Source organism: Coprinopsis cinerea (assembly GCF_000182895.1).
Source record: "Coprinopsis cinerea okayama7#130 chromosome 5 map unlocalized cont3.5, whole genome shotgun sequence".
Lineage (NCBI taxonomy): Eukaryota > Fungi > Basidiomycota > Agaricomycetes > Agaricales > Psathyrellaceae > Coprinopsis > Coprinopsis cinerea.
The window spans coordinates 2,443,131-2,462,048 of record NW_003307540.1 but is presented as its reverse complement, the minus strand read 5'-3'; the positions used below and the strand labels follow the sequence as shown (position 1 = coordinate 2,462,048).

Sequence of the window (18,918 nt, the reverse complement as noted above, 5' to 3'; positions counted from 1 at the left end):
TGTTGTGGTGGTAGTAGAGGAAGAGCGAGCCTAATCGTGCGTTGCCAATGATCGGGCCTTGAAATCGGCTGTTATTCACCTCATTTGATCTCTCTTCGCGTTCTGGTCACTGTTGTCGCCGTCGTCGTCGCTGGCAACAACACGACACCCAGTACACGACACCATGGACAACTCTCGACCTTCTTCACCGGAAGCGCCCCCTGAAAACCTCTGGGACTCGATCCTCAACTCGGTCTCCACGTCGCGCTCGATACCTGCAAAGCAGATCATCCTCCTTGGCCAACCTTCAACTGGCAAATCTACGATTGCGTCTGCTTTGTTGCAGAAAAACGTTTCGGATGAGAATAAAGACGATGGGCGAATAGATTTTGCTGTTGGGTATGAATTTGCGGATGTCAAGGACGAGGAAGGTCGGTCGTCGCGATACTTGAGTGAGAGTTATGGGCTTATTGGCTGGGATAGATACCCTTGCGAGGCTATCGGTGTATACAGTGCCCTCGTCATCACACTCGTACACGAACTTGTTGCCACACTTTGTTCCTCCCAGGACTGCTCTTCCGCACACCTGTGTCGTGATCGTGCTGGACTGGACGCGACCGTGGACGTTTATCGAGGAGTTGCAATCTTGGTTGCAATGGGTGGAAGATTGGGCCAAAGGAGATGGGTCTAGAGAAGTAGAGATTGTGCGAGAGGAAAACCGTGAACGACGTGCGTGTCTCTGCTTATAGTACCTCGGAATTGTGGCTAATTCAAGGGTAGTTCAATCACATCTTCAGCATTATACTGAGCCATCTAGTGATCCTCAGGAAACCTCTACGTCTACTCTGTCAAGTACCCTATTGCCATTAGGACCTGGCACTCTTACACATAATGCGTCGGGTGTTCCGATTATCGTTGTCTGCAGCAAGGCAGATCTCATCGACGACGGTCCTGAGATCGCTGCAGGCGCCATGGTAAAAGGAAAGGGCGGAGAATGGGAAGAGCGGACTGACGGTATCATGCAAGTTCTCCGGACCATTTGTTTGAAGTGTAAGTGGTTCCGTCGTCATTTCCAGTCACTTCGCTGAGGCTAAGCAGATGGTGCTGGCCTGCTATACACGACGCCCCTTCCTGAAACGCTTCAAATCCTTCGGCAATACGCGCTTCATTTGCTTTTCATGCCACCTGCCCCATCACCAGGAATGGAGGCCCAGGTTCCTATGAAAAACATCTTCCCTTTCCAGCATAAGCCTAATACCCTCGATCGGGACCACATTCTCGTACCCGCAGGCTGGGATAGCTGGGGTAAGATTGGGGTCCTTAGGGAAGGATTTGATGCCAAACTATGGAATGAAGCCTGGGAGAGGGATCTCGAAGGAGATCAGCAAAGCACGACAGAACCGGGTGCCCAAAAGCTATACGCGGCCTTTGTACCAGATCAGGGCTCCAAGGTAAGCTCCCCAATATGGTTGGATTGAAACGGCCATGCACTAACGGGTTTCCTCTTAGCCTCCCCCTCTTCCTCCCTTCAACAACCCAGTGCCCGAACAGACTTTTCTCGCCAAACACTACGACGAGAATGCGAAGAAGTCGGACAGGGATCCCCGCGGTGCCTTCAGGAATCCTGCGGATGCTGCAGCGGGTATCGTCGGCCCTCTTGGCAGCAGCAGCTTCAGTCTGCCAAACGTGGAGCGTGCGCTGTCAGAGATGGAGTCTGCGATTGGCCCTTCAGGTACCAACTTAGGAGCGAGCACTGCAGGCCGACTGGGCTCGCGTCCTGCAGCGGCTGCGGGACGGCCTGCTGGTCTCTCTGGGTTACCGCCATCGATGTCCCCCACCAGTGCTTCGACTCGCGGACCCGGATCTCCTCCAATCGGCTCTACGAGCCCTAATGCAGGCCAGACCCAGCATGAGGTTCTGCAGAACTTCTTCCAGAGTTTACTGAACACCAAGGATCGGACCGGACCCAGTGTACGGAGCGCAACGCCAAGAACAAACGGAAACGCCAACGGTTTGGACGAAGACAATTCATAAAGCGGCGTCTCTAGGATCTACATCACGTACAGTCTACCATCCTTATTCTTTCTCTACCATATACCATTTATTTTTCTGAATTTTGAATGCTCGTGGTTTCATGGAAAGGTCGTGGGAAAGGAACCGCCACATTGACATTGTTGATGCTTGTTAGCGATCGCCTTTGTCGTCCTCCCACCACCACCGACCGACGACGAGCGCCTTTGTCGTTTCGTCGACCGTTGCTCCAATTCACCTCATTTCTGGTTTCTTCTTGGTCTCGCTCTCTCGTTCGAGCTTCTGGAACGGTCTCGTTTCCGTAGTAAAATCTTCCTAACAATGGGGAAATGGTGCGCGGTCGCGTTAGACATATCCGGCTAACTTCATGTCGCTCTGACACCACGCGAATCGTTCAAAGGACACCTAATTACACTGACGATGTTCTCCACGCAAAAATATCTGCTATGGTGTGAGTTTTTGATCTTGTTTCTCTGGGCGAGAGCTCAGAGTGGCCGTGGGTCTAATTGTGCACTCCAATTCAGAACTGGCGCCATCCGCAGAGCGGCTCTGGAAGACCCTTCGTCGCCGCTGAGCTACACCGACTTTGTGAACGAACTCGACACTGGCGATATGCTTACGACGACTCTGATGGATGTTCTGGTCAAAGTGCGTTCCAATCCTATTCCCCTTGGAGACGCCATATATTGAAGTCGTTCTCGGCGTGCAGGAAGTCACAGACAGGCGGAAAAGACCAGCTGCAGATCGCCGATTCATCTCTGAAAAAACCGCAAGGAGCTTACGACAGTTGACGGCTGCACTGAACATCTACCACCACCGACCTCGCTCGACCTTCAGCAGGCGTAGGACCGCGTATGGAGGCGTTTTGGTGGATACAGATGAAGATGAGTTTGAAAACATGCTAGAGGACTCGAATCCAGCAGAGGGGTCCCATATGAGCTCATCTGAGCTATTTGAAGCCATGTCTGTGTACCCCCTGGGGCGTCCAGTGCCTGGGAATCCGTCTGCTTTCGTCGTAGACGACGGACCAGCGGGCTCAACACCCCCATCTCTTCGTTCACCCTCAATTGCACCCAGGACGACAGGTCCCTGGACCGTAATTCCCGCCACCTCTACAGCCTCGAATACCATCCGCTCGCACTCAGCTATCCGCCGCAATTACCGCAGGAATACGGATTTCAACGAGTTCCAACGCCGACATCGTTCTTCGATACGCGCCTCACTCGCTGCTCAACGGGCCTCCGACGCCGCAGAAACACCGGAATCAGTGACTGAACCACGCCCGGATGGTTGGACGAGTCGGATTGGGCCTCCCTCGGGAAGAAGGTATTTTGCGCAGACAAATCCACTTCGTCGATTGGAGCAAATGAGGCGACAAGCTTCAGGCGTATCGGAGGGCACGGATGGGACCAGTGGGGAGGACGAGACGCTAGCTTTTATTAACATTGATGCCCCGACTGCTGGGCCTTCGACGTCCGCCACCGGTTGGGGAACTGGGTGGACCACTATCGAGCCACCCGAAGTCTTTGTTTCCCCTCGGGCGATAATGCTGAGGGCACCTTCTAGTGACAACGAGGGCCCCTCACTTCGCCGCGGGGGTGTTTCTGCACCTGAAACGATCCAACCTCCACCAGCTGTGGTGATTGCTCCAGAAACCACTTCCGAGGGTCAACCAGTTCCGGTCGAGACGACTCCGTCTGTTGAAGGACCGCCACCATTGGCTCCTCTTGGGGAACCTGCGGCTTATCCAACTCCGGGATCTGTCGAAAATGAGCACTTGACTTAGATGAGAAGATACGCTATAGCATCGAATTGTATTTAATACAACCACTGGGGCTGCCGAGATTTCGGTTATCTATGTAGTAGTTACTTGTCTCTTCGATTAACGTTCAACAACATTGGTTTCCCTCTTTGCGTTACCTGTGTTCGTCCTCCTTTTGTGTTTGTGTTTCTGTAAAATAGCGATGTACTAGGAATACAACGATACGCTGGCAGTATTCATTCAGGAGCCCCCGAGCTCGTTGCGAGCCTCGAGGCTGCTTTAACGGAAGCCTTGGTGGAGCACAGCCACATAACGACCACTTTATTCCCAACCACCATGATCAAGCGACGCACTCGACCACCAACGCAAACCAGACAAATATCTGTCGAGGTCGAGGACCCTAAAGAGCAAGAAGTTGGAGAGGAGGAGCCAGACCTACCGTCAGTGATTCCTTTCAACCCATTCTCAATTGAAGACCAGGTAGTTGATACTAGGCAGTATTGCAGACCTTATTGAATGGCGGAAGCTCAGGCGAGCTCGAGAAGGTATTGATGTCGCCAAACTGAACGTTGGAGATGCTAAGAAGAAGAAGAAACGGCCTAGAGAGGAGGAGCAGGGTGGGTTGAGGAAGCCTTTGGCTGCTGAGGGTGACGAAGAGTATGTCTGGTGTCTCTGGAATCCATGCTACCATTGCACTAACGCATACTTGTAGCGATGAAGAAGCGAAAGAAGCTCGAGCTCGTCGCGTCGTTCGTACCAATAACTTTACGCAACAAACCAATGCGTTGGACGTGGACAAGCATATGTAGGTTTTACTTGTCTCCTAGCCTCATATTGCAACGGAATGCTAATTTCTCAGGATGGCGTATATCGAAGAAAACCTCAAGGTCCGGGGTAAACCGAGGAACGAGGAAGACGATGAAGACAAGAAACCGCTCGACCCTCAGGATATCCTGTACCGCCAGGTCGCCGACCGGTTTAGACTGGATAAACCCAAGGCTGCGACCGAGGAAGGAAATGTGACGAATAGTATGTCCATGTTGACTGCTATTCCTGAAGTTGACCTTGGAATGGAGTGAGTGTTTTCTTTGGAATGCGGGGTATTGTTGATTATTGATGGGACGTTTGTAGTACTCGACTGAAGAATATCGAGGAGACTGAGAAGGCTAAGCGGGTTGTTGCTGAGGAGCGACAGGAACGCAAGAAGGTTAATCCGGACGAAGAGCACCTTGTTGCTACTCGATGTATGTTTCTGTCAAGTTCATTCGTAGACTCGTTGCTCACAGACTGGACAGTTTACCGTCCCAACCTGCGGGCCAAGTCTGATGCTGATATTCTGCGGGATGCAAAGCTTGAGGCCATGGGCCTGCCACCTCAAGACGATGCACATCATAGGTCCAACCACGACAGGGCGCAAACGGCAACAGATGAGATTGTGCGTTTATTTCACCCCGTGTCCCTGCGTTTATGCTGACACGACTGTTTCAGGTAATGGAACGGTTCAAGAAGCGAATGCGCAAATGATTCTGGGTTTCTGTTGTACTTTTTATCAGTTTTCCTGTTCCTTCCCATATTTTATACCATTTTTGTTGTGATTTGAGTTCGAGTTCGAGGTACGAGGAGAGCTGCCAAGACCATTGTTTGTGCTTGCTTTGCAAGAGCTTCTCGTTCAGAAATTTAGCAGAAGATATCGCAGTGTTTCAATTAATCTTTACAAGAACAATATGGCGTCTCAAACTGATTCCGTCTCAATATTCGCTGAAGGAACGTTTGAGGAGCAGGTGCAGCAACAAGTATCTGTCCCAGCTAATCGTGTATCTAATATTCTGTTCAATAGATCTTGGAACTAGTCAATTATCTTGCCCGGACGCGATCAGAAGAGGAACGACCAGCGTTTGTCGCCCCATTCGAGAATGGTTTGAAGACCGAGGAAGGACAGAAACCAGTATCGGAGGATCCTGAGAGGCAGAAGGCTGTTTTGAAGGATGTCCTGCAGCAAGTGCAAGGACTTGGTGATGGTTCAGAGAAAGGTGCGTTTCGCGGATACCTTGGAATCTATACCAGACGACTGACATTTGTTTTGTAGAGGTCGAAGGCTTTTTCAATCTTCTTTATGCCCATCTGTTGTCGATTTACCCTCCTGGATCACCCGAACTCAGAGAAATCCTCGCAAACCTGCTCCAGAGCATCTCGTCTTCGCCATCCGACCAACTCCCCATCAAATATCGCGTGTATGAATGGTCCAATCTAATACTGTTCAGAGCGACATCTAATACCGCATTGCCTATAGCCTCTCCAACCTTTTCAACTCGCTTCCTCGAAATTCGCCTCTGAGAAGTCTGGTCTACACTACCATCCTCCAAATTGCTGTGGAAAAGGACGATCTCAGGTCGTTGCAGTTGACAAAATCCGAGGTTCAAAAGTGGATATCGGAATGGGATCTTTCTGACGAGCAAAAGGCCGAATTCTTGAAGCAGGTTGCCGATGCCTTTGCAAAGACTGGACAACTGTGCGTTTTATAGATTTTTTATCGCTTTATGGCGTTACTGATTGACAACAAACTCTTAGCGCCCAATCCTACGAATACTCCCTGCTCTACATCCAGAAACTCCCATCTACCTCGGATGCAGCGCGCGAAGCCGCCGTGACCGCTCTTTCCAACGCCCTCCGCCTCCCCGATGTCTTCGACTTTGACCCGCTCTTCAAGTTGGACGCTGTCATCGCCGTGAAGGATCACGAACTCTTTTCGCTGCTCCAGGTTTTCATCAACAACGGGTTGGCGGAGTTCAAGGCTTGGGAGGCCAGCCATCCCGGATCGCTCGAGAAGCATGGACTGGATCGGGCAGTTCTGGAGCACAAGATTCGTCTTCTTACTTTGGCATCTTTGGCTGTTCAACATGTTGGGCAGCACCTCCCTTACGCGAAGATCGCTGAGGGTCTTGAAGTTGATGTTTCAGAGGTGGAAAAATGGGTCATTGATGGTATGTCCTCCCCTCTTGTTCAAGATTCGGCGGATATTTAACTACCCTCACTTCCAGTTATCCGAGCCGGCCTCGTCTGGGGCAAACTCTCTCAAAACACACAAAATCTCCACGTCACCCGCGCAACTTCTCGCTCTTTCGAGAAAGAACAATGGGCTACCTTGGAGAAGCGCTTGCAGGCTTGGAAGTCTGGTTTGACAGGCGTTTTGGAGGTTGTCTCGAACGCCAAGAGGATGGGTGGTCACCCGTCTGCTGTCCAGCCTCAAGCTGCTGCGTAAAATATAGGTAGCAAGTGTTGTATCCCTTGTGGTTTGTCGTTGAACAATTGCGCAAAAATACCGGGCTTTGTACTTTTCTTAACGAGGTCCGAGATTTGAGTGATGGAGGACGTGCAAGAGGGCAAGCAAATGCGTCGGCGTGGATGAATTCGAAGCCCGTTTCTCGGGCCAACTATGGGGGTAGAAGGATTTATACAGAAGCCGCTACAGGTATCCTCAAGGAGCCAACAGTTCTTTCAGCCTGATGAAATCCGGTGTTCCCAGCCCTGTAACTGATAAGATCTGAGCGCATTCCCCCCTTGAAAAACGGCTATTGGAACTTACTAGGATCCCATCCCTTTGTGGCCTACAAAGACCCCGCGAACAATTCAATTCAGCTCAAACTCGATACCTGCACTTGGTCAATCATGAATAACTCACGTTGAACCCAGGTGTTCCACAACCCGGGTTATTCCCCACAGTGATATCATTGAACCCGCTCCTTGCGCGATTGTATAGTAGGGGGTTAAGGAACCCGAGGGGAGGCATGCCTTTGGCGATTCGAGCGTCGTTCAGGAGGGCGATGATCGCTGTAAAGGCGGGCGCTGAGGCGGATGTGCCCCCAATGCTGATTGCCCTGCCGCGGTACCAAACTCTGAATCTGCGGCCTTGGGCTGCAACGTCTGGGAGTCCCTGGAAGAGGTGTTAGGTGAAAGTGAACAGGTGGGGATTAGACTGTACTTACCCGTCCCTCACGATTGTATAGCCCTCCGTAGACATTGGACGGGACAGACTCGAGGAACGCAGGGACGACTCTGTTTTGGTAGTTAGGTCGTCTGAACTGTAAAGTACTATAGCTGTCAACGGAAGTTCTCCAAAGGATCAAAGCGACGGGAACGGACATAATCGCTGAATCCACCTCCGGAGAAGAACACGGCTGTTTCTGGCACGTCGTTCGTGCCCCCAACAGCCGTGACGCTACAAGGGACTTTGATTAGTTGGTGTCTCTGTGGGAAAGGGACGACGAACTAGGGACAGCTGTTTGGCAACCACGGTCAGTCAAAGCCTTGAAGAAAGGGTCAAGGAACCTACGTTGCAGGAAAGTTGGGTAAGAACCGAGTCTTGTTTTGACCGTCGTTGGTGAAGCAGTCGTGTTCCTCAGGGTCATCGCTTGCGTCTCCTACGCCCCCGTCGCCGGACGAGAACATCAAGGAGACTCCTCTAGCGCCTGTGCCCGGTGTACCTTTCAGCGATCGCCAGTGTGGACTTAGCTAGCTGACGTACTCAGTTGAGCCAGTTGCCTGCAAACACGCAGTGCGTAATCTCGAGGTACTGGACACCTGTGGGTTAGTATGGCCATACTTGAAGATAGATGGCCCACCTACCAGTTTGTTCAGGCTCCCCGTAGCTGGTAGAGATCGCATGTGGGACATCCTTCTGTGACAAGACAAAATTGACCCACTAAAACCCATCAATTCATGACCATCTCTCAGGTTCCCAACAAGTTACACCTACATCCAGGTAAGGCTCTGCAAAGCCTTTAGCACGTCGTCCTTCCTGATCAACAAATACCACTCACCATTAGTATTCGTCGGTGTGCTGACATCGGGTTTAAAAGGCGGCCTTCCCGCCGTGGACCAAAAAGTGCCAGGAATGGGATACGCAAGCCCAAAAGCAAACTGTACATCCAGATTCGCCTCCGCCCCCGCTTCGCTGAGCGTCTGGTTATTCAAACCACCTGTCATGTCAGAGACCAATGCAATCAATCTGTAGCGTCAGGAACCCCACTCAAGTTCCCAAAAAAGGACGTCCACATACCTTTAACAGAAACGAATTTGAATCCTGGGTTGGTCGCCCCGGGCAACTGATCAGCGAAGAAGGACTGCAAGTCTTGCTCGTTTGCAAACTCTTCGAGGTATCCAGTTACACCGATTGATGTTTTGAACGGGTTCTGGGGGATATACCCCTCCGTTCTGTATAGCTGCTTCAAACACGAGATGGTGATGGAGTGGTTGCAATGAGGATCGACTTCGACGCCATTGGGGAGGAGGATCCTTTCAGATCGCTGGCTGTCTCCTGTGGCGGAGAGAAGCTCTAGCTGTGCCTCGTCCGCATCAGGCCAGTGCAAAGCTGATTTCATGGGTCCCCAGCGAGCGAAGATCGTAGTCGGCTGGATCAGTTCGATGTGGTCGTGAAGGTCCTCGGGTAAACTATAACTCGTAGTCCGGACGAGTTGGTCTCCAGATTCGTTGTGCTCCCAGACATGGTACTCCTACACGAGCTTAGCATCTACTACCTTCCAGTGAGCGCCACTGCCAGGCTTACCGTCTGAAGGATTCGCTCTGCAAGGGCGACAGGCATATTGACGTTAACCCAGTCGTTAGCCGGAGAACGTTCATAATCCACCTCCTCGAATCCATGCTTTTGCAACCAGGTATTGACAGCTTCGAGGCTAGCCGGATGGGGCGCTATGATCTTCTCGACGTCCTCCTTCGACAAGTATGCTCCATAGCGAGGATGATCGGGGTCGCTCACTTCGTATAGGTGCTTTTCGAGGATGTTGAAGTGCGGTTGAGGCAATGCGATGCGCAAGGAAATGGTGTGGTCGGAAGGGGGTTTGTGAAGTCTGGTCCACCCTGGAGGCGGATGGATCGACTCTTTTACTTTAAACTCGGCACTCGATGCCTGAGACAAGTCTGCAGCTGAGAGGAAGATGGCAGACAGTAAAAGGACGAGCATCTTCCCCAAGGCTTCTCGAGGAGAACAGGAAACTGCTGAAGATGGAGGAGGAAACGTGTCGGTTTATATGGAGGTTAGAAAAGAAGCTGGTGGATTGGATGCGGTCAAGCTTCTCCGTTGCTGAACGAGATTCCCTCACCGACCATGCCGGGACAGGCAAATATCAGCAAGAAACTTGAATCGATTAGCAACCAAGGTTCAACCCGATGGTAGACCCAAGTAAAAATGGTTCGCAGAGAAGCTAACCTCCTTATAGTGTCTTTAGACCCACCTTGTCATATGGCAGCTGGCACAAATGTGCGTTCGCTCGCACCTATTTTAGGACTCTTCATTTACAGCCTCCCACGAAAACTTGGTCGTTCCGTTCAGGGCTGAAAACCGGAAGCGGAAGCAAGTTGCCACCTCCTCTCAGCGGCCAAGAACACCTTTCTCAGTGGCGCTAAACCTTCAGGAAGGGATTTACAACTCGTTCGAAGAGGAAGAGAGCTCCAAAAGAATCGCTCACCTCAGTTCTATTTTTATCACCGCGGAATTCGAGAAGCAACAGAGCCAGGCGAATACAAGAGCAACGGCACAGATAGATAGTATTACCTCTCTGGCTACACAATAGTCTACGCTTACCACTCCCCGTCGAATCCAATGAAGCCTGTATCACAAAGCACGTCAGCCTTCTGCTCCATGGCATCACAGCTACTCAACTCACCTGTAAGCAAAAACACCGGGAAGTACCTCTTCTTCTCCAGCGAACTACACCAATTCCACGCGCTCGTCAGCCGTCCATCAATACAGCTCCCAGCATCGAAAAAGTTATCAGCCCCAGATCCATCAAATCCATGCCTAAAGAAATCGCCCAAAATCTCCTTGGTCAGATTCTCGGGTGATCCAAACTCTTCATCGATGTACTTTCGGATGGCAGGTTTGGTCGCTAGCGACGGGATCTGCGAGAGGGTGTTGCAGATGGGGAGGAGGATGCGGTAGATTTGGGTGTATTTGTCGATGAAGAGGAGGGCATTGGGGACATTGTGGTCGCCCATGTGGATGACGCTGGAGCCTATCCAGCTCCCGACGCTGCGTTGCGCTTTGTTGAGGATACTGTGCATCATGCGGGACGTTTTGGGGGCGTCTTGGACGCGGTTGAGGCCCTGGCCGGTGTCGCGAAGGCGGTAGGGGATGTTCTCGGACAGCAGGTCTTGCTCCGCCAACGACCAGAGATGGAACATGTCTACATGGGAATTAGAACTGAGATCGAGACACGCAGTTCAAAGAACCTACCATGCAAAATCTCCCGCCAAAGAGTCAAACTCTGCAGGACATAACCATACTGCTTGCTATGATCGTGAGATAATCGTGCTCCTCCCCTTCCACTACGGATGGCCAAACTGGAAAGCGGGTCCCTGGCTTGCGTAGGATGGAAATGTTGCTTGAGATATCCAATCATCTTTTCGCAAGGGTCACGATTGGCTCGCAAGAAGGCATGATTGTCGCCAATCGAATAGATACACTGCTTCACCTGCTCCTGCGAAAGTCCCTTGCGTTGGTAGAGGTCCGACAAGTGCTCGATAGCCCGCTCCTTACTTCGGATGTCGCGTTGGACTTCGCGTCTGGGGCGTCCTTCCGAGTAGATTTCCTTCGTGGCGACCGTGATTAAGTCATCGCGAAGCAAGTCCAGAGCATCGTGCTTTTCGAGGACGGAGTACACAGTTTTGATAGGCTTGACGCATGAGAAGCCGAGCATGTCCTTGACTTCCGGGCTTTGACTGTCCTATAGCAAAAGGGGATCAGCAAAGTGAAAGCCGGCGAGAATTTAAGATTAACCTCTCACCTGCAACACGTAGATGAGCTTCCCATAGGTTGTCCTCATCTTATCCGGGTTCATAATCTTATGACGCCGTCCCAATTCAAAGACCTGCTGATAAAACTCTGCGTTCGCCTGGTAGTCTTTATCGGTGAAGAGCTCCTGCCCAAGCTTATAATCCGCCGACATCAGCAACCCCGACATGATAGCACACAGCTCTCGAATCTGATGTACGATTCGTTTGGTCTTGGAGAGACCGAAGCCAATGATATCGATTTTGTCGGTGTATTCGGAGACGGTAAGGGCGGCTTCGAGGAGGCGAAGGTATTTGCGTTCGCCCATCGTTAAACGGACGGGGATGTACTTGGCTCGTTCGACGAACCATTCGCCTACGGGTTCGCCGACGGCGGGTTGGTGCCCTGATCCTACTAGGGTGGAGGGTGTGGTCGTTGGGAGTGTGATTTGCTCCATGTCTTCATCGTCGCTGTCTCCTTCGGCATCTTCATCCTTTGCAGCCTCGTCGACCTTCATCTATGAATTAAATGGCATGAGCCTGAGGGATGGAATCGAATAGAAAGCTGACTTACAGCGTCGCCTGCATCTCCATTCGTCACAGGAGCCTCTCCATTCGCTTTGGGGATCGGCCTCGTCTTGTGTCCCTTCCTCGAGCCCTTCCGGTGCTGAGCAGAGAAACAAACTTCACAAAACGGGTCGTCGCTACAATTTTCACAAATCAAATCCGCAGGTTGATCTATACAACCAGACAAATCGTCAAGAAGATGATTTAGCAGTGATCTCGAACTAGCACTGAGAAACTTGACGTACCTTCGCATTCAACACAGTACCCCTCCGCCACAGGTTTATCTGCCACCTCCTCATCCCACCCCTCAGCGTGCGCGTTTTCGATCTTGTCATGGTCGTGGCCCAAGATATTTTCAAGAGTGAATGTGGCCAACGTGGGGGCAGCACCAGTCCCATTCCCAGCGTCGGTGCTTGTCGCGGTACCCGCTACGGCCTTGTCGGTCATTTTGTTTCGTCGTTTCTAATATTCTAGAATCAGAAATTGGAAGAATAGTCTAGGAGTGTCTATAGCAGTCAGCGAAAGATACAGCGTAAAGCTGTTTTATGTAGAGCTGAACGTGGCGTTGGTGGTGGTAGTGGTGAACGTTGGAGTGATCGTTTTGTGGGTGCGCAAAAATATTGATTTCCCTTTGAACCAAAATAGATGCTATGAAATCACTGCTGGGTGGGGTGCTACAACAAAGCTTAAGCTTAATCGAAGGACCAACGAGTTACTTATAACCTAGTTTCTGCAGCAGTAAAATCCCGACCATTATATATTGTACAACCCAATAAAATAGATGTAGTGCATGAATGAAAGACGAAGCATAGCGAGTTAGATGCGATGATGGTAGTAATCAAGAGAGTCTCCTGGCTCTAGTATGCGAAGGCTGGCCGGCAGACCCAGTATTCCGGTCATGCTCCTGCGCTTTCACATCGTTCGGCTTGTTCTCCTCGTTCCAGACGTCAGCCCCGCCCTCATCGTCCCAAGAAATGGCCCAGTCATCATTATTGTTTTGATGGGCGGCCGTTGGAGTTTGAGAGTCCAGCGTGGTCGTCGTTGTTCCTTGGTGATGTAACACTTGGGGCGACGAAGGCGATACCTTTCTGCGCCCAGCCTTGAGCAGATTCTTGGCTTCCCGAACTGAGCCGCCAGAGGTCGAACCCAAACTCCCCGTCAAACTAGGTGGGTAAGAATGTTTGCGCTCGGGTTTGATAGGCACGTCTTTCCCTTGGAAGGTCTCATCGACGTCTAGAGTAGCTTCAGTTTCGTAGGAGCTAACGAGTGTCGATCGAGACGGGTGAGGAGCAAGTTGGTTCTCGAGGTCGCGAGGTCCTCGTCGATCGTCTTCTTCATCGTCCGAGGCGTCGAATAGTGGCTGTCGGTCCTGGAGGTAGGGATCTGCAGTGTCTGGTTCGAGAGAGACAGATGGTTCGGAAGAGGACGCTTTGACAATGGAGTCGATGAGCCAGAATTGAAGGATGTTCATGACAATAGGGAAAAGTCCCATAACGCTGGTGAAGAGTTTGTGATCATGAAGCAGGGTTAGACGAGTGGTCACTTACAAGATAACTTGAAGGGCGTCTCCATTACCCGTATGTGTCCAACTGAGCATCCATTCGCCGAGCGTAAATACCCCTGGGATGAATACAAACATGCCAATGACGACGATCTTCATGACGAGAAGGGCACCAAGGTATGTTGCGGTCTGGCGCGTCCAGAAACTGAGGGACGGCGGGTCTCCATAGACGCCAGACTCGAACCCCTTGAGGCCCAGCCTTTCCGATAGGATGAAATTGAACACGCGGAGGGATCCATAGATGATACCAACACCTGGTGGGATTCAGATAAGCCTCGTGTCACGACTTGAGGAGCACCACGCCACGCACCAAGAGTCGTGTCTATGCCGATATTGAGGAAATAGAAGACACAGGCGTTTCGATCGGTCAGCTCGGAAATAACTCCAGAGATGAGGACGTTGACACCGTGGACGAACATCTGGCCCACGACTTGTTTGGATACATCGAAAAGCCTAACACAGGAGGTCAATATTCATCGAGTCCAGAGTCTATACAATAATGAGACGCACCATATCCGCCAAGGTCTTCTTGGTTTCTCTCTATACCTCTTGTACACCAACGACAGTAGAACGAGGATTCCTAGCAGCCCTTGTACAACCTGTATCGAACCTGAGGCCAAACCACTTGGGAATATAGAAAATCAAGACGCACAAGGGCGGTCGGACCCAAGAGTTGACAGGACCCCGAGTCGACATCTGGATAGTCGTCCAACGGCGCCGTGGAGGTTGGCGCCTCCCCGCTGCGTATCACAGCAGAGAACTGCATTCGAAACGGCGAAGACAGCGAAAAGTGGATAAAAAAAGAAGATGAGGCTTGCAGGGAAAAGAGGCGCAGCTGTGACGGAACCCAAAATAGCGGTTTGGAGCTGATCTAAGCTGCCATAAACGCGGGGGCAGTCATTGTCAATGATTTCGATCGCATCGCATTGCAACTCTGCTCTAAACACCCTTGACGACGGCCAGCACATTCTATAGACCTCTCTGGACTACCTGAAACTGTCCCTGGACTACCATGAGTTTCTTTGGACGAGGCTCGGGCGGCAATAACTACGAGAAGGTTAGTCCCCAACCGGGACCACCAGGCGCCTACGGTGCACCAGGAGGCTATCCAGCTCCTAGACCTGGCCAGCGTATCCCACCGTCAGCGCAATATCATCCACCAGCGTCTGGATACAACGATCCATCCAATGCTCTCTTTGAGACACCATCCAGGCGCCAATCTCCCTATCCTTCTCAGTCACCGAGCAGGTATCCGCAGTCACATCCGCAACCTCACCGCGGGGGCGGTGGTGCAGGGCGAGTACAATCTCCTGAAAAGATAAACCACAACTTACACGCGCTCTGTAGATTCGAGATCTTGTCATGTCCCAGCGACGCTCTCGCCTTGTCCAATTGCCTCATCGTGAACCCCAGCGACTTTCAGGATGGCCAACATGTACTCGTCAACGGCAACTTTGTCCTCACAACGAGGTTAGCGTACAAAGAATCTCATCTGTAGCTTCCCTTTGACCCTTCCCAAAGGCACGACAATACTGGCAAACTGCCTCCAGGCGCCATCGGTCCTTCCGCGATGCAACGGCAATGGGTCGGCCTTTCCGTAGGCGGGACTCCAGCGACAGTGGAACCATTACCCACCGGAAACCACCCAGCAGCTCCCGCTTTCCTTGAAGCTATAGACTTGGATGTTGGTTTCCTCAAGAAAGGATTAGAAGTTGATCAGCAATTCGACTCGGACGAAATGTCCAAGTATTTCGTCAGAGTGTTCAACGGTATCGCCAAGTCTCGAGGCGAGGTCATGGCCTTTGAATTCAGGGGGTACAACATGAAGGCTGCTGTGAGGGAGATTAGAATCCTAGAGTTGGCTGATGAACAACGACGTGGACCTGCTCCAACCAATCTCCCTGATTATCACGACAAGGCGGGTATTATCATGGAGAAGACAGACGTTACCTTTTTCAAGGCTGCGGATAGTGCTATCAAGCTCAAGTCGAGCGCCAGAAAGTAAATCAATTCCTATTCCAAGTCTCGTCTGCTGATCACACTCGTAGAGCTCCCTCGAATGCTATCATCGCGCCCAACTTCAAATTCCAAGACATGGGTATTGGTGGTCTCGACACAGAATTCGGCGATATCTTCCGTCGTGCTTTTGCATCTCGTGTCTTCCCTCCCGGCCTCGTCGAGAAGCTCGGCATCCAGCACGTAAAGGGTATCATTCTCCACGGCCCTCCTGGTACCGGAAAGACCCTCATCGCTCGACAAATCGGCAAGATGTTGAACGCGCGAGAACCCAAGATCGTTAACGGCCCTGAAATTCTCAGTAAATATGTTGGTGCTTCAGAAGAGAACATCCGTAAACTCTTTGCGGATGCCGAGAAGGAATACAAAGAGAAGGGTGATGAGAGTGGACTCCATATCATCATCTTTGACGAATTGGATGCGATCTTCAAGCAGCGTGGTTCTAGAAATGACAGTACGGGTGTTGGCGACACTGTGGTTAACCAGCTTTTGTCCAAGGCAAGTCCTTTATCCACACATGGTCTGTCATTCTATTGACCTGTCCCCAGATGGACGGTGTCGACCAACTCAACAACATCCTTATCATCGGTATGACCAACCGTATCGACATGATTGACGAAGCTCTCCTCCGTCCTGGTCGTCTCGAAGTGCACATGGAAATTTCTCTCCCAGACGAAAAAGGCCGCCACCAAATCCTCTCCATCCACACCAGCAAGATGCGAAAAAACGGCGTCCTCGACGACGATGTTGACCTCTACGAACTCGCAGCCCTCACCAAGAACTTTTCTGGTGCTGAGATTAGCGGTCTCATCAAGAGTGCGACTAGTTTCGCATTTAACAGACATGTTAAAGTTGGGACGATGGCCGGAATTTCGGATGATGTGGAGAATTTGAGGGTGAATAGGCAGGACTTTATGCTGGCTTTGGAGGAGGTTCACCCTGCGTTTGGTGTATCCGAGGAAGAGTTGGAGCAGGTGGTACAGAATGGTATCATCCATTTCGACTCGAACGTGGAAGTAAGTTGGGATCACTCTGGGTATTTTATAATTACCGCTCACTGGTCGTGTTCAGGAACTGTTGAAGACGGGTTCACTGTTCGTGGAACAGGTCCGGACATCGACAAGGACGCCGCTCGTCAGTATTTTGTTGTATGGAACACCGGGTGCCGGAAAGACCGCGTTGGGTGCCTCGATTGCGCAGGCTTCCAAATTCCCTTTCATCAAGCTCATCTCTCCCGACTTTATGCTTGGATACACTGAGAACCAGAAGATCAACCATATCACCAAGGTCTTCATGGACAGCTACAAGAGTCCTCTCAGCGTCGTTGTTGTCGACAACATTGAACGGTTGATTGGTGCGTCTTCCTTCTTTTTCTTGATACCGGCCGTTACTAAAAGACGGAGCAGATTGGACTCCAATGGGCGCCCGGTTCTCCAACGCCGTCCTCCAAACCCTCCTCGTCCTCTTCAAGCGCCGACCACCCAAGGGCCGACGCCTCCTCGTCATCGCCACATCCTCCTTGAAAGGCATCCTCCCAGACCTTGGCCTCGCCGAAGTATTCGACTCCGAACTCGAAGTCCCTCCAGTCTCCACCCTCCCAGCTCTCGACCGCGTCCTCGCCGACCTCGAGCTGTTCAAGTCCGAGTCGGAGAGGAAACGCGCGGTGCAGATGCTCGAACAGGCAGGCTTCGCGCACGATGTGGAGGATTCGAGGATGCAGATTGGCATCAAGAAATTGCTCAGTATGATTGAGATGGCTAGGCAGGAGCCGGAGAATGTTGCGGAGAGGTTGAAGAGTGCGTTTATGGCTCTTCGGACTGAGAGACTAACACGGATTTGAGAGAATCGCTTATGGAGATTGCATTGCATGTCGTGTCATTAATAAAGTACACACAACACGAAGTTAGAGTTCGTCATGAAATGTCGTGTCCAAGAGATGATCAGGTAAGGTGAAAGAGATTAGAACAAGAAGAGAGCACCAGCGGCCGCAACTGCAGCAACACCCAAGTTGAAAGTACCCTTGACACCAGCTCCAGTGAGGATATCCTGGGGACGATCAGAGTCATCGTCGTCATCGACAGGAGGGGGCCTGGAAACTCGGGTAGGAGTGGTTTCTCCGGCGGGGGCGCGGGTACGAGTCGGCGGGGGTGCGGGGGTTTCGTCTTCCTCGTCGTCGAAGAAGTCCTCGTCGTCATCATCGACTGGGCGGGCAGGGGACCCTCCCGGGACCTCGTACCCGGGCACAGGGAATCCCATTTCAACGCAGCCTTCAGCAAGACCTGAGGATTCACGGACAACGGGGTTAAACCTTGGCTTTACTCATCCTGTCGTTTAGCACGTACCCTCAGTGAAACCCTCCATCGCCGCCTCCGCATAGTCGTCGCTCAGCGCGGTGGTTTCCTCAATAATGCAGGGATAGCATTGGAGCAACGAGTCGAACACCCTGGTGCTGCAGATGCAGGAGAGCGCGTCGTTGCCCGTCATCTCCTGGCAGCCCTGAGAACGAACGAAAACGTTGAGTGAAACGGTGTTTGCGAGGACAGATGCGTTGTCTAACTCACGTTAAGTGCACGGACCGCAGCTGAGCAGTCGGATCTGCAGGAGGCAGGGACAGAGGAGCCCAAGTCCGTAAAGTCGATCTCTGGGATTTGGCGGGCGAAGAGTTGGTTCAAGGCGCGAGGAGCGGCAGCGGCTGAGGCTATGTAGGAGTGGACGATATGAGAACGAAGGCGAAAGATGCGTCGTAAAGCGAGAAAAAACGTACCATAGGTCGCGAAAACGACAGCGGGGAGAACGTGGGTGAGCTGCATCGTGAAAGGGAGACGTGAAGGGGGGTGAGAGAGAGGCTGGACTCGGACGAGGGAAGAAGAACCCGCTGAGCTGAACAGACCGTTTTCCAGGCAGGTTTTATACCAAAACCGCTCGCCTGACAGCCCAAAATTTCGGAAAACGGGTGGATCAAAGTGGCTTTACCTCGCTTGCATCGCTGATGACGGTGTCCCTGAAGGCTGATTTCGCGGTCGTTTTTCTGGGTTGTTGGAAGACACTTGAGAGAAACTTGGCGCGTTTCGCTCAGGTACGACACTGCCGGCACACAGTTTATTGTCCGAGTCTGTACCTGAGCCCTTACTTACATGCATGTAGGCTGGCAGTGCACGGTGGTTGGAGCTTTTGTGGTCTCCCGTCAATGCAAAGTGGGTTGGTACTCTGGCGGTTT

At 51.7% G+C, this 18,918-nt stretch overlaps 9 protein-coding genes across 9 annotated transcripts; 5 read left to right on the top strand and 4 right to left on the bottom strand.

Moving 5' to 3' along the window:
- Window positions 1-163: 163 nt before the first annotated feature.
- CC1G_01439 (hypothetical protein) lies at window positions 164-2,013 on the top strand (the record flags this gene model as incomplete). The annotated part of the gene is made up of 5 exons (XM_001837475.2): window positions 164-410; window positions 463-708; window positions 760-1,029; window positions 1,078-1,430; window positions 1,489-2,013. The coding sequence occupies 5 exons, from the start codon at window positions 164-166 to the stop codon at window positions 2,011-2,013; spliced, it is 1,641 nt and encodes a 546-aa protein (XP_001837527.2).
- A 181-nt stretch (window positions 2,014-2,194) lies between these two features.
- CC1G_01438 (hypothetical protein) lies at window positions 2,195-4,011 on the top strand. The gene is made up of 4 exons (XM_001837474.2): window positions 2,195-2,342; window positions 2,411-2,461; window positions 2,535-2,658; window positions 2,720-4,011. Exons 2-4 carry the CDS (start codon window positions 2,457-2,459, stop codon window positions 3,794-3,796), a joined length of 1,206 nt encoding a protein of 401 aa, XP_001837526.2. The 5' UTR covers window positions 2,195-2,342; window positions 2,411-2,456; the 3' UTR covers window positions 3,797-4,011.
- A 97-nt stretch (window positions 4,012-4,108) lies between these two features.
- CC1G_01437 (hypothetical protein) lies at window positions 4,109-5,296 on the top strand (the record flags this gene model as incomplete). Its single annotated transcript, XM_001837473.2, has 7 exons — window positions 4,109-4,212; window positions 4,271-4,429; window positions 4,485-4,577; window positions 4,632-4,847; window positions 4,904-5,016; window positions 5,059-5,207; window positions 5,261-5,296. 7 exons carry the CDS (start codon window positions 4,109-4,111, stop codon window positions 5,294-5,296), a joined length of 870 nt encoding a protein of 289 aa, XP_001837525.2.
- A 200-nt stretch (window positions 5,297-5,496) lies between these two features.
- Window positions 5,497-7,031, top strand: CC1G_01436 (PCI domain-containing protein; the record flags this gene model as incomplete). The annotated part of the gene is made up of 6 exons (XM_001837472.1): window positions 5,497-5,553; window positions 5,610-5,802; window positions 5,859-6,003; window positions 6,063-6,281; window positions 6,341-6,753; window positions 6,811-7,031. The coding sequence occupies 6 exons, from the start codon at window positions 5,497-5,499 to the stop codon at window positions 7,029-7,031; spliced, it is 1,248 nt and encodes a 415-aa protein (XP_001837524.1).
- Window positions 7,032-7,247: 216 nt separating this feature from the next.
- Window positions 7,248-9,749, bottom strand: CC1G_01435 (tripeptidyl peptidase A; the record flags this gene model as incomplete). Its single annotated transcript, XM_001837471.1, has 13 exons — window positions 7,248-7,297; window positions 7,356-7,377; window positions 7,452-7,703; window positions 7,756-7,851; window positions 7,913-7,988; window positions 8,040-8,048; window positions 8,103-8,238; window positions 8,295-8,342; window positions 8,396-8,471; window positions 8,526-8,539; window positions 8,590-8,748; window positions 8,829-9,282; window positions 9,336-9,749. The coding sequence occupies 13 exons, from the start codon at window positions 9,747-9,749 to the stop codon at window positions 7,248-7,250; spliced, it is 1,806 nt and encodes a 601-aa protein (XP_001837523.1).
- A 429-nt stretch (window positions 9,750-10,178) lies between these two features.
- Window positions 10,179-12,571, bottom strand: CC1G_01434 (hypothetical protein; the record flags this gene model as incomplete). The annotated part of the gene is made up of 7 exons (XM_001837470.2): window positions 10,179-10,194; window positions 10,255-10,395; window positions 10,453-10,971; window positions 11,022-11,511; window positions 11,572-12,075; window positions 12,132-12,295; window positions 12,370-12,571. 6 exons carry the CDS (start codon window positions 12,569-12,571, stop codon window positions 10,367-10,369), a joined length of 1,908 nt encoding a protein of 635 aa, XP_001837522.1. The 3' UTR covers window positions 10,179-10,194; window positions 10,255-10,366.
- Window positions 12,572-12,962: 391 nt separating this feature from the next.
- CC1G_01433 (vacuolar membrane protein) lies at window positions 12,963-14,451 on the bottom strand (the record flags this gene model as incomplete). Its single annotated transcript, XM_001837469.1, has 5 exons — window positions 12,963-13,620; window positions 13,672-13,939; window positions 13,996-14,138; window positions 14,196-14,284; window positions 14,338-14,451. The coding sequence occupies 5 exons, from the start codon at window positions 14,449-14,451 to the stop codon at window positions 12,963-12,965; spliced, it is 1,272 nt and encodes a 423-aa protein (XP_001837521.1).
- A 246-nt stretch (window positions 14,452-14,697) lies between these two features.
- CC1G_01432 (vesicular-fusion protein sec18) lies at window positions 14,698-17,541 on the top strand (the record flags this gene model as incomplete). The annotated part of the gene is made up of 6 exons (XM_001837468.2): window positions 14,698-15,155; window positions 15,207-15,686; window positions 15,734-16,175; window positions 16,250-16,717; window positions 16,773-17,055; window positions 17,108-17,541. The coding sequence occupies 6 exons, from the start codon at window positions 14,698-14,700 to the stop codon at window positions 17,539-17,541; spliced, it is 2,565 nt and encodes an 854-aa protein (XP_001837520.2).
- Window positions 17,542-17,660: 119 nt separating this feature from the next.
- On the bottom strand, window positions 17,661-18,511 carry CC1G_01431 (hypothetical protein; the record flags this gene model as incomplete). The annotated part of the gene is made up of 4 exons (XM_001837467.1): window positions 17,661-17,980; window positions 18,044-18,197; window positions 18,263-18,399; window positions 18,466-18,511. The coding sequence occupies 4 exons, from the start codon at window positions 18,509-18,511 to the stop codon at window positions 17,661-17,663; spliced, it is 657 nt and encodes a 218-aa protein (XP_001837519.1).
- Window positions 18,512-18,918: the final 407 nt, after the last annotated feature.